This window comes from Odocoileus virginianus, chromosome 8, assembly GCF_023699985.2.
Source record: "Odocoileus virginianus isolate 20LAN1187 ecotype Illinois chromosome 8, Ovbor_1.2, whole genome shotgun sequence".
Lineage (NCBI taxonomy): Eukaryota > Metazoa > Chordata > Mammalia > Artiodactyla > Cervidae > Odocoileus > Odocoileus virginianus.
The window spans coordinates 39,048,599-39,062,342 of record NC_069681.1 but is presented as its reverse complement, the minus strand read 5'-3'; the positions used below and the strand labels follow the sequence as shown (position 1 = coordinate 39,062,342).

The 13,744-nt window shown below is 43.5% G+C and overlaps 1 protein-coding gene across 3 annotated transcripts in view; it reads right to left on the bottom strand.

The window, feature by feature from the left end:
• Positions 1-3,179, bottom strand: part of ABCC4 (ATP binding cassette subfamily C member 4 (PEL blood group)) — a 187,061-nt gene extending 183,882 nt beyond the window's left edge. For all 3 annotated transcript variants that reach the window (XM_070471514.1, XM_070471515.1, XM_070471516.1), the window contains exon 1: positions 2,965-3,179. In XM_070471514.1, the coding sequence (XP_070327615.1) occupies positions 2,965-3,038 (74 nt within the window). In that variant the 5' untranslated portion in view covers positions 3,039-3,179. The remainder of the gene's footprint in view (positions 1-2,964) is intronic.
• Between the last annotated feature and the right edge of the window lie 10,565 nt (positions 3,180-13,744).

Below are 13,744 nucleotides of genomic sequence, written 5' to 3'. Positions count from 1 at the left end.
GTAGAGAACGAAATCACTAAGGTACCTCAGGCTTTGAACACAAGACGGCTATTATTATGGTCAACAACCAAGTCTGCAAACTCTGAACCCCCTCTCCTCAGGATGTCATTCCCCACCATGGATGGAAACCCCCCCACACTACAAGAGCAGAGTCTTAACCACTGGTCTGCCAGGGAAGTCTGGACCCCCTTTTTTTTTTTTTAATGGTAGTCTTGTTTATCTCACAAGACCTACAAAAATTATGGCGGAAAGTGCTCTATAGCCCCTCCGCAAGGGCGGGGGGCGGGGGAGAATGACCCTAACTCTTGGACCCCTTTTCAAAAGATTATACTGAAGTAACAATGCCAGTGGGAGGAGTGGCTTAAAGCAGTTGCCAGAAAAAAATTTAAAAAGCAGCTGCCAGCATCAACCTGCCACCAGAATCACCTGGAATGCTTCTTTAAGCCTCATCCCCAGAGCTTCTAATTTTACAGAAGTGATCTAGAATGAGTGCAGGAAAAGTGCATTTCTAACAGGCTCCCAGGGCCATACAGTCAAAGCTATGGTTTTTCCAGTAGTCATGTATGGTTATGAGAGTTGGACCATGAAGAAGGCTGAGCACCGAAGAATTGATGCTTTTGAGCTGTGGTGTTGAAGACTCTTCAGAGTCCCTTGGACTGCAAGAAGATCAAACCAATCCATCCTAAAGGAAATCAATCCTGAATATTTATTGGAAGGACTGATGGTGAAACTGAAGCTCCAATACTCTGGCCACCTGATGTGAAGAGCTGACTCATCAGAAAAGACCCTGATGCTGGGAAAGACTGAAGGCAGGAGGAGACAGGGACGACAGGATGAGATGGTTGGATGGCATCACGGCCTCGATGGACATGAGTTTGAGCAAACTGCGGGAGATGATGAAGGACAGGGAGGCCTGGTGTGCTGCAGTCCATGGGGTCGCAAAGAGTCGGACACAACTGAGCGAATGAACAACAACAGGAAACCAGATCTGAAAGAGATACGTGCACCCCAATGTTCATCGCAGCACTGTTTATAATAGCCAGGACATGGAAGCAACCTAGATGCCCAACAGCAGACGAATGGATAAGGAAGCTGTGGTACATATACACCATGGAATATTACTCAGCCATTAAAAAGAATTTATTTGAATCAGTTCTAATGAGATGGATGAAACTGGAGCCCATTATACAGAGTGAAGTAAGCCAGAAAGATAAAGAACATTACAGCATACTAACACATATTTATGGGATTTAGAGAGATGGTAATGATACCCTATATGCAAAACAGAAAAAGAGACACAGATGTATAGAACAGACTTTTGGACTCTGTGGGAGAAGGCAAGGGTGGGGTGTTTCGAGAGAACAGCATCAAAACATGTATATTATCTAGGGTGAAACAGATCACCAGCCCAGGTTGGATGCCTGAGACAAGTGCTCGGGCCTGGTGCACTGGGAAGACCCAGAGGGGGTAGAGAGGGAGGTGGGAGGGGGGATCGGGATGGGGAACACATGTAAATCCATGGCTGATTCATGTCAATGTATGGCAAAAACCACTACAATATTGTAAAGTAATTAGCCTCCAACTAATAAAAATAAATGAAAAAAAAAAAAGAACAACAGGCTCCCAGGTGAGAAGACGCTGCAGGTCTGAGAGCTGTACTTTGAGAACAGCCGCTCTAAAGCTTGATTATAGATGTTTCACATGAATCATCGCCCACAGCAAGAACCTGAATTATCTACAAGAACAAAGGTGTGTTTGGAATCACCTTCTTTATGCATTTAGGAACAAGTAAGCATACCAACAGAAACAGTTATAACAGTTAACAGAACTGCAGTTACCCACACAGGAATCACAGGCTCAGAAGTCAGACTGCCTAGTCCAGGATCCCACTTCACCACTTACTCACCATGTGATGTAGGCAACTTCCTCAACCTCTATGCTTCAGTACCTTCAGCTGTAAAAGATAATAGCTCCATCTGCTCCCACAGGAAAACTGGAAATGGGTGCCTACCACAATCAATGAGAGGTCCTCACCTTCCATTTCCATGCATATATTTTTAAAATTCACAAAAACGGTCTTGGAGAGTTCCTTGCCCTGCCTGTCCTGCCTGAAAGCGAGAGATCTGGACAAGACCCCACAGGCTTCATTCAGGGACCCCAAGCCCAGAGTGGTCCTCAAAGATAGATGGGCAAATAAATATTCACAATAGGGAAAGCAGTTGGTCAAAATACCTACGCCGGTGGTCGCTGTGTCCCAGGCAAAAGCAAAACATGTTCAAGAATAGTGTCCCCATTCATTACATAAAAATTGTTCCTTTAACCACTACAAATTTGCCTTAATTAGGTACCAGACGCACACAGACAGACGGAGGGATAGACAGGGTCACAGACAGAGCCGGGTGCAACTGGCCGGCAGATGGCACATAAGGAATATGGTTAAAAGTGGGGACATTATTGGAAGACGGCAATTGGTCCAGGGCTTTAATTACATAAAGAAAGCTGCTCATAGCTGCTTGCTTAGGGGGGAAAAAAAACGGAAGAAAAAAAAAGCGCAGTTCTAGCTCAGAAGAGCGAATTCCCAGCGGGGAGAAGGGGGGTGGTCCGGTCCTTTCTCCGGCTGGGGGGTGACTCCCCCTGGGCAGCCTCCGTTCTCCGCCTCCCCGCCTCCGGCTCCAGCTGCTCCCCCCGGCTCCGGGAACTGGAGGCTGCCGGAGCGGCGAGCAAATATACTGGGACAGCCGGCGACCCCGCGACCACGTCCCCCTCCTCCGCCTGCTCCCCCTACCCCCGCAAGCCAGCAGGCCGGCGGGGACCACGCGGCCGGCGCGGGGAGGCCCCAACGGCGGCAAGAAGCCGGGCGGCCTGGGGGAGAGCGGAAAGCGCCTCTGCCTCAGAAAGGCGAAGGCGGCATCAGGTACCCGCCCCACGGCGGCGGCGGTATCACAGCCCAGGCGGGGCGCTCACCAGAAGAACACGCGCGAGCAGAGGTTCGCGTTCCGCAGCGGGTTGGGTTTCACCTCCGGGTACACCGGTTGCATCTTGCCGGCCGGGGCGAGCGCGGTTTGGGATCCAGCCGCTGGGGCGTTGGTGCCGCCCGCTGCTCCGGGAGGTGTTGGCCGGGATGCTGGATTTCAGGCCGCCACGCCGGTCCGCACAGCGGGAGCCGGAAGCCGAGCGCCTGCGGCCCGCCGGGTCCCCGCCTCCCGAGGCCGCGCCGCCTCCCGGGCCCGCCTGGAGGACGCCGGCAACGCTTCGCAGCCGGATCGCCGGGAGCCCAGAGCCACAGGCCGCGAGCGGGGGCGGCGGCGTCGCCAAACGTTGGCCGGGGCTGAGGTTGCCCGGAGGCGGCCGAAGGTGCGAGGCGAAAGGAGGGTAAACGGACCGCCCGGCACACCGGGCTCAGAGCCTAGGCGTCCACGTGCTCGCACCTGGCTGCGAACGCGGCCTTAGTTATTGCTCCCAGCCCGGGTACCGCCCCCCCCCCCCCCACCAAGAACGTGGAGAGGGGAGGTGCGGTATCTGCCCGCCCCCGCTGCTCGGAAACGCCCCCCTCGGCTGCAGTTTTGCAAATATCCTGAAAAAAGCTGGCTGAAGGCGTGTACAGTTGGCGCTCCAGGCATCCTGTCCTCTTGGGACCAAACTACGGTCCTCTGGGAAGTCCTCCGACGTACGGCCAAGCCTTTGACGTCGGACAACAGCAGGGTTTAGCACAGATTGTGTTTGCAGAGCGTCAAGAGCCAAAAAAAGTAACAGGATTCGAAGAACTCAAAACGATTTTGGAAGATGAGTGAATGTTGCCACTGGGGACAGGCTATTGGCATCTCGTGTTGCTGCATTGTGTAGGGACCTCTGCGTGCGTTTTGCTGCCCTTTTAGATTGGGAGGGATTCCCAGGTGGCCCTATTGGTGAAGAACCCGCCTGCCAAAGCAGGAGACCTAAGAGACCGGGCGGGGGATGGTGATTCGATCCCTGGGTGGGGGAGATCCTCTGGAGGCGGGCATAGCAACCCAGTTGCTCCCTATTCGCCAGTATTCTTGCCTGGAGAATCCCCACGGACAGAGGAGCCTGGGGGGGCCACAGTCCTTACCGTCGTACACGGTCGGACGGGACTGAAGCCCACGCTTACGCGTATATTGGGAAAGGGAATCTGCAGAGAGAGAGGGTCACGTATGATTTCTTTCATCCTGTACTCAGTTCCTGGTGGACTAACAGTGACATAATGTCACGAAACATCAAGTTGGTTCGCATTTCTGGGGACCTGACCTGACTTTTAACTATGTTGTTGTTTAGTCGCAAAGTCGGGTCTGCCTCTTGCGGTGCTAACTAGACTGTAGCCAGCCCTCCAGGCTCCTCTGTCAATGGGCTTTACCCAGGCAAGATTACTGGAGTGAGTTGCCATTCCCTTCAGGGGATCGTCAGGATCCAGGTCTCCTGCATTGGCAGGCCAATTCTTTACCACTGAGTCACCTGGAAAGCCAACTTCTAACTATAAGGATGCCCTAATTAAGTACATATTATCATCCCTATTTCACAGACGAGGCTTAAGGACAGAACTTGTCCAAGGTCTTAAAAATCAATAAATGATGAATTCTGATTTGGATGCATAGTTCAGCCTGGTCTGGTGGATGGAGAGTGTGTGTGGACAGGTATCTTTGGACCGAATGAACAAAAACTTTGACTCCCTCTAAGTGTTTAGTTATTTGTGTGACCTTCTTACCAGCTCAGCAGTTTCTGGTCCCTTCCACCCTAAATGAAGAAAGATAAAAGTTCTCGGTGCTTATAACAAGATCAGTTTGATCATTTCCCATGTACCATGACTAAAATCATGTTTGTTATTAATAATGACTTAACACAACTTTGTAAACCAACAATGTGTGCACATGTGCTAAGTCGCTTCAGTTGGGTCCCATACTTCAATTAAAAAAAAAACAAAAACAGCTTTTAGCTTCAGTTATTCAGGTTGAATAAGTTTGTAACCAAGCAAAACTGCTGCAGGGGCCTCCTGAGTACAAAAGCCTTTCTTTTTTTATCCCCCATTTCTAATTTGTTAGATACAAACTTCAGACTTCCAAACCTCCCTGTTCCAAAAAGCAAATTCAAATAGTTGCTAATAGAAACAAAGGAGGAAACCAAAGTGCAGTGATTAAAGCAGGATCCTGGTTCCTCCTCAAGGAATAAACATAACAATATCTTTGAGTTCTTCCACAAGAACTAAGCCCCCACCCCCCACCCACCCACGAAGATGGTTACTTTAGGCTGGGCACAGGATTCCTGGAGCACTGCTCTGTTAGGTCACCAACAACCAATCAGAAGAAAGTCACTCATCCTGCAGCCCTCACCCCAAATTTTGCCTATAGAAATGTCAACCCCAAAATCATCTGGGAGTTTGGGGTTTTTGAGTGTGAGCCGTCCATCTCTGTCTATAACTCAATTTTTCAGTTTTCATGAAACAACCATCTCTGCCGTAGTGACACTTCTTGATCCATTTGGGGTTTTTTATTGTGTTTTCCTGCATTGTCTAAAATAAATGAATGGAAAATGGAGAAAATAGTATGCTACATTAACAATGCAGTTAATGCAAACAGAGAGAGAGCATGAAGTAGAAGGAAGGAGATGCCTCTTCAGTCTGGTTTGGATGCATATTGGAAGTGAGCTGGTTCATTATATGTTTAATTTAAAACAAAAAAGGAATTTTTTTGAATTTGTGAAATGTCTATAACAGCTTTATTCATAACTCCCAAAATTTGGAAATAACCAAGATGCCCTTCAGTAAATGAATGGATAAATAAATTGGCCCAGCCAGACAATGGAATATTATTTGACACAAAAAGGACATGCATGCACCAAACCATGAATGCAAGGGAGGAAACAATGCTTACTAGCAAGTGAAAGAGGCACAAGTGGCAGATGACCCACCTGCCAATGCAGGAGACATAAGAGATGTGGGTTCGATCCCTGGATCAGGAAGATCCCCTGGAGGAGAGCAAGGCAACCCACTACAGTATTCTTGTCTGGAGAATCCCATGGACAGAGGAACCTGGTGGGCTACAGTCCACAGGGCCCAAAGAGTAAGACATGACTGAAGGGACTTGTTAAGTGAAAATTCAATCTGAAAAGGCTACATACTGTGTAAAGCTAACTATATGACCAAAAAAGCAAACCACGGATATAATATAAAGATCAGTGGTTGCCAGAGGTTGGAGATGGGAATGAGGGATGAATGGTGGTGCACAGAGGAATTTTGGACAATAAAAATACCTTGTATCATTCAATAATGATGAAAATGTCATTATATATTTTTCTGAAACCAATCAAGAAAATTAGAAGGGCAGATTTAGCTTTTCTCATGTCAACTGTTTAAAATACAGTATATAACATTACCAAAGTTATCATCATAATCTGGTTTCCATCCCTTTAAAATTATCATCAGTTCCATTTTTTCTTCATTAAAATTATTTGGTTTATTAAATATTATGCCAAAATAAATACAACTTAAGGTAAGAAAGATATTTATAAAATTAATTGGTATTGCATAGTGTTAATGTTTAACCTTTGTTTTCATTAGTCATAGATAGGCTCAGACAGTAAAGAATCTGCCTGCAATGCAGGAGACCTGGGTTCCCTCCCTGGGTCGGGAAGATCCCCTGGAGGAGTGCATGGCAACCCACTCCAGTATTATTGCCTGGAGAATCCCATGCACAGAGGAGCCTGGTCAGCTACAGTCCATGGGATCGCAAAGAATCAGACACAACTGGGAGACTAAGCACAGCACAGATATATAACATTCAGAGATTTAAAAGCAGAAGCACTCTTCCCAAACACAATAAACTGAACAAATTTTTTGTTTTCTGAACAGACTTCCTTTCATTCCTTTTAGATATGAGCTCTCAGGGAAGCTGTAAGTGTAAAAGTAGCAAATTGAATCTAAATGAAATGTATATTGTTCCCTTGTAGCCCAGTGGCTGGGACTCTGAGCTCCCAATGCAGCAGACCAAGGTTGATCCCTGGTCAGGTAACTATCCCCCGTGCCACAACTAAGACTGACCACAGCCAAATAAATAAATAAAAAGAATTGTATATTTCATATCCTCATACAGCTTCAGTCAGTCAGTTCAGTCATTCAGTCATGTCTGAGTCTTGCTACCCCATGGATTGCAGCATGCCAGGCTTCCTTGTCCATCACCAACTCCCAGAGCTTGCTCAAACTCATGTCCATCAAGTTGGTGATGCCATCCAACCATCTCATCCTCTGTCATCCCCTTCTCCTTCTGCCTTCAATCTTTCCTAGCATCAGGATCTTTTCCAGTGAGTCAGTTCTTCGCATCAAGTGGAAGTTTCAGCTTCAACATCAGTCCTTCCAATGAACACCCAGGACTGATCTCTTTTAGGATGGACTGGTTGGATCTCGTTGCAGTCCAAGGGACTCTCAAGAGTCTTCTTCAACACCACAGTTGAAAAGCATCAATTCTTCGGTGCTTAGCTTTCTTTATAATCCAACTCTCTCATAGAGCTTACAACTGAGTAATTTCCATCCTTAGAGTCCAAACTTTGAGTGAAGGCTTTCATTACAATGTAAATAATGGAAATAAAGTTCACTGTGTTCCAATATTAAAACAAAAAAATGTTGTTGGCAAAATGATACCTGCTTTTTAATTCACTAAGTTTGTCATAGATTTTCTTTTAAGCAGCAAACATCTTTTAATTTCATGACTGCAGTCACCGTCCACAGTGGTTTTGGAGCCCAAGAAAGTAAACTCTGTCACTGCTTCCACTTTTCCCCTTCTATTTTCCATAAAGTGATGGAACTGGATGCCAAGATCATAATTTTTTTAATATTGAGTTTCAAGCCAGCTTTTTCACTTTCTTCTTTCACCCTCATCAAGAGGTTCTTTAGTTCCTCTTCAGTTTCTGCCATTTGAGTGTATCATCTGCATATCTGAAGCTGTTGATATGTCTCTCTGCAATCCTTATTTTGGCTTGAGAGAGGCTTCTGAAAGGTTAGTAATTTGAAGACAGAAGAGTAACAATTACATCTGGCAAAGATGAGGTATTTGTTGACTTAGCAAAAGAAGTATTTTAAAGAGAGTGGTAGAAACCCTATAAGATGTATGGAGCAGAGAATGGTGTGTGAAAGTGTGGAGACAATGGTTGTACACAGCTCCTGTGAGAAATTTTGCTCTAAGGAGGAACAGAAAATAGAAGAAGTAACTACAGACTTACAGACATAGGGAGAGGGAGGAGAGGGTGAGATGTGTGGAGAGAGTAACATGGAAATTTATATTACCATATGTAAAAGTGTTGGCGAAGACTCTTGAGAGTCCCTTGGACTGCAAGGAGATCAAACCAGTCAGTCCCAAAGGAAATCAGTCCTGAATATTTATTGGAAGGACTGATGCTGAAGCTGAAACTCCAGTACCTTGGCCACCTGATGCGAAGAAATAGCTTATTGGAAAAGACCCTGATGCTGGGAAAGATTAAAGCAGGAGGAGAACAGGATGACAGAGGATGAGATGATTGGATTATATCACCAACTCAATGGACACGAGTTTGAGCAAGCTCTGGGAGTTGGTGATGTATCAGGAAAGCCTGGCGTGCTGCAATCCATGGGGTAGCAAATAGTCAGACACTACTGAGCAACTGAGCTGATATAAAATAGATCACTAATGGGAATTTGCTGCATGTCTCAGGGAACTCAAACGGAGGCTCTGTATCAACCTAGAGGGGTAGGATGGGGAGGGAGATGGGAGGGAGATTCAAGAGGGAGGGGACATATGTACACCTATGGCTGATTCATGTTGATGTCTGACAGAAGACAACAAGAATTCTGTAAAGTAATTATCCTTCAATTAAAAAATAAATTTAAAAAAAGAAAAAGAAGTAATTACAGGAATGCAACCTTCGGAGAGGCACCCATCCACACTATAGACTGTTCTATAGCTAAATTTTAAGTAACGTGAGTGAGTTGATGTTGTCTGCATCTGCCCAGAAGTCGTGTGTGTGTGTGTGTGTGTGTGTGTGCACGCACCCAGTTGTGTCTGACTCTTTGCAACCCAATGGACTAATAGCCTGCTGGGATCCTCTGTCCATGGAATACTGGAGTGAGTTGCCATTTCCTTCAGAGGATCTTCCTGACCCAGGAACTATACCCACATCTCTTGCAGCTCCTGCACTGGCAGGCAGACTCTCTACCACTGAGCCACCAGGGAAGCCCACGTGTAAGGCACTCTAGAAAATTACAAAACCTGTGGAGAACCCTGGTTTATAACAAGTCCGTAAGAAACAAGCAACAGCCTGGAGTAAGGATTGGTTTCAGAATTTGGAAAGAAGGGGCAGACTTGTGGACCGAGCCCTTAACTACCAGGTCTGACACTAACTCCAGGTAGACTGTGTTAAATTGAAGGACACTGTTGGTTTCTGGAGAATTGGTTAGTGTGGGGAAAAAAATCCACCATTTGGTGGCCAGAAGTATTGAAAGTCACCAAATGACAAATACTCTGAAATGGAGAGGATGTTGTGGGACCCTTTCCCTGTCCCTCATTTCTTGTTTGCAGAAAAAAGACTTCAGCCACCTAGACCTTCCTCAATACCAAAGAGCAGGTGCCAACAGTTATTATTCCGGGAAGTAAGGGAATGCAAAAACACAGAAGGAACAATCAAGAAACCATAATGCAGAGATTAAAGCAGAAGCCCAGGTTCCTCCTCAAGGAATATACATAACGATATCTTTGAGTTCTCCTAGGGGAATTAGGGCCCCCATCCAAGTGGAGGATGGCTGCTTCTGGCTGAACCCAGGATCCCTGGAGCACCTTCCTGTTACCTCACCACCAACCAATCAGAAGAAAGTCATACCACCTGCAGCCCTCACCTCAAATTTTGCCTACAAAAACTTCTCCCTGAAATGCATCAGAGACTTTGTGATTTTTCAGCACAAGCCATCTTCTTGTTTCTTGGTCCTGCAGTAAAACTTTCTCTGCTCCAACCTCTGACGTTTGCATTTGCTTAGCCTCACTGTGCGTTGGGCACGTGAACTCGTCTTTGGCAATAATTTCATGTATATCAATGGGCTTCCCTGGTAGTTCAGATGGTAAAGAATCTGCCTGCAACATGGGAGACCTGGGTTCAATCGCTGGATCGGGAAGATCCCCTGGAGAAGGGAAAGGCAACCCACTCCAGTTTTTGAGACAGGAAATAGAATGGTATTTGCCAGGGGTTGGGGGTTTGGGATGAGTGGAGAGTTGTTTTAATCGGTACAGGGTTTCAGTTTGGGAAGATGAGAAAATTCCGGAGATGGATGGTGATGACATTGTACAACAATGTGAATGTATTCAATGCCACAGAACAGCACACTTAAAAACTGGTAAGGTAAATTTCAATGTTATTTACGTTTTACCAATTAAAGGAGGGCAAAATTCCTTTTTCTTCTACCCTTCCAGATACATACAATAAAATACAACAGACTGGACTCAATAATTAGCATTAAATTGGAATTCCCTGGCAGTCCAGTGGATAGGACTCAATGCTTTCACTGCTGAGGATCAGGGTTCAATCCCTAGTTAGGGAAGTAAGATCCCACAAGGCAAGGCCAAAAATATTTTTAAACTTTTTTAAAAAGGAAAAAAAAGAAGCAATAATACATAGTATTAAAGTAATAGGCTATTTGGAAAAGATAAAATTTGGTACATATGTCATACCTTATACCATATATATATAATATATATGAGTCAAAGATTTAGATATTTTAAAAACAGAATCTATAACAGTTATAGAAATAAACATAGATAATCTCTTTCTAATAATCTTGACTCAGAGAAAGCTTTCTTTAAAAGTCATAAATGCAGGGACTTCCCTGGTGGTCCAGGGGCTAAGAATCCATGCTCCCAACTCAGGGGGCCTGGTTCAATCCCTAGTTAGGCAACTAGATCCCACAAGCTACAACTAAAAGAGTCTGCATGCCACAACTAAGACCCAGAGCAGCCAAATAAATAAATAAAAATAAGTTGTTTTTTAAAAAAGAAAATCATAAGCACAGACAGCAAGACACCATGAAGAACAAGACTGTTAAAATGGATTTATTAAAAATAGAAGTTTGTATATGGCAAAAATCACATAAATGAAAATGACAAGCTAGGAAAACAAGATAATTGTAATCACTATGCTGGAAATAAAGGAGATTGTTCCTTTCATTTACAATGATATTAGATAAACCAGTACGAAGAATACTAACAACCCAACTGGAAACTGAACAAAAGATCAAGGCTGATCATAGGGGAACAATGCAAATTTCTTATGAACCACAGATAAGATGCTCAGTATCTTGCTCAGAATTAGGGAAACTCAAAACAATGAGATGCAGTTTTTCACCTTACAGAGTGCAAAAGATCAAAAAATGAGTTGACTAGAGTGTCAAAACAGGCATCTTTACACATCTCGGTGACATTTTATGAAAAAAGAAATCTGTAAAAATTTTGATGGTCATGTGTTTCAACACAGCCGTGACTTTCAAGGACACATCCTAAAGATACGATCATGCCTGTGTGTTGACATCTCTGAAGAAAGACATTATCACAAACTTGATTGTAAAAGCAAGGGCTGCAACAATATGTGTGCTCATCAGTGGAGGACTGGTTATATTAATACAGTGGAATACCACGGAAACAAAAAGAATGAGGTAAAGCTCTCTCTGCTCTATCTGATATCAAAGATTATCCAAAATATATCCTGAGATGAAAAGTGTAGGACAGAAAAGAGTACTGTTACATGTCCACTTTGTGGAAAACCTCAAACAGTAGCATACATCATCCCTGCATGTGTGCGGATACTTAATAGTGTCTGCTCTGGAGAGGGTTACCAAGGAGTCTAGGATGACTGGAAACTTACCTTTCCTTCAATAGTGTCTTTTGAAGCACACAAAAGGCCTAAAGTGAATAACCTCTTTAACTTAGAAAAAAATGGGAATATGTTTTTCTGAAACCATCTTGTAGAAACTACCCCAAATATAAGTATTTTGATCATGCCTGTCTGTATCAAAAATATATGTGTGGAGGGGGCTGGGGCCAGTGAGATGGGATGCAATAAGAGCATATGCTCCCCCCCACACTCCCCCAAAAAGAAATTATGCCCAGTTATGCTAAGTGAAATTAGTCAGACAAAGACAAATACTGCATGATATCACCTATATGTGGAACCTAAAAAATGCAACAACCTAGTGAATACAACAATAACAACAACAACAACAAAAGCAGACTCACAGATATAGAGAACAAACTAGTGGTTACCAGTGGGGAGAGGGAAAGGGGGACAATATAGGGGCAGAGGAATAAGAAATTAAGACATACAAATAAGCTGAAAATAAAGATAAAAATAAGGTAAGGTAAAAAGGTAAAAAATTAAAAATAAAATTTAAAAAATAAAAAATAATTTAAAAAAAAAAGATAAAAAATAAGCTGTTTCATGCTTAGTTGCTCAGTTGTTTCCAACTCTTTGTGACCCCATGGACTGTAGCCCGCCAGGCTCCTCTGTCCGTGGGGATCCTCCAGGCAAGAATACTGGAGGGGGTTGCCATGTCCTCCTTCAGGGGATCTTCCCAAGCCAGGGATTGAACCCAGGTCTCCCGCATTGCAGGTGGATTCTTACTCTCTGAGCCACCAGGGAAGCCCACGAACACTGGAGTGGGGAGCCTGTCCCTATTTTATATCCTGTTAATATTTTATGATAACTGTAAATAAAGTGTAACCTTTCAAGACTGTGTATCGGTATATTGCACACCTGTAACATATAACATCACTGTACATCAACTATACTTCAATAAAAATGCTTAAAATTTTTAAATATAAAATACATATATATATATATATATATATATATATATATGCCAAGACAACAAAGGAATTTGGAACAACTATGTTGTAAAATAGACACAGATAACCAAATACAGATGCCCCAGATACAGATAACATGTAACTCTTGATAAGTACAGTTTATCTGCATCCTATGAGATTTAATAGGCAATATTTTCATTTTTATTCAGATCTTATGCTATGGATAAAAGGTATTTTGTATAACATGACTATGGCTACCACTTTTTTTAGCTAGTATTAGCTGGTATCTGATAATGTTCTTTTTTTTTTCTTTCAACTTGATAGATTTTCTGGTTTAGTTTCATTTTTGGTAAACAGTATAGGTCTGGCTTTTGTTTTTACTCCAACATGATATTTTCTTTCCCTTATTTTGTAAAACTAATCATCATTAACTTACTATAATAACTGATATATTTGGACTTAATTTGAATCATCTTAGTTTCTACATTATTTATCTTGATTGTGTTGGGCCATTTAAGAGGAAAAAGGAAACAAAATTATTTATGTACAATATGAATATATATTTTAAACAATAAATGTAAAAATATACATTACTGTGGGAGACCAGAAGGAAAGATATCTAAGTATTAATGATGTAATAATTTGTCTTAAAGAAGTGAAATTATAGATGATTTCTTCTATTTTTTTCTGTTTTCTAAATGTTGCATGACATTATTTTTAGGGTAAAAAAAATTGACCAGCAAATTAATATAAATTTTATTTAATGAATTAAACTGACGAGAAAGCTGAGGAACCACTCCATTCTCGCTGGTTCTCCTCCCCTCATCCTGTCTGGAGAGCTCTGGGGACTCCTAGGGAGTGTGTGTCTCCATTCACCAGCCCCTGGATTGAGTTTTCCTTTTATGTCTACAAATGGCAGTGTCCTC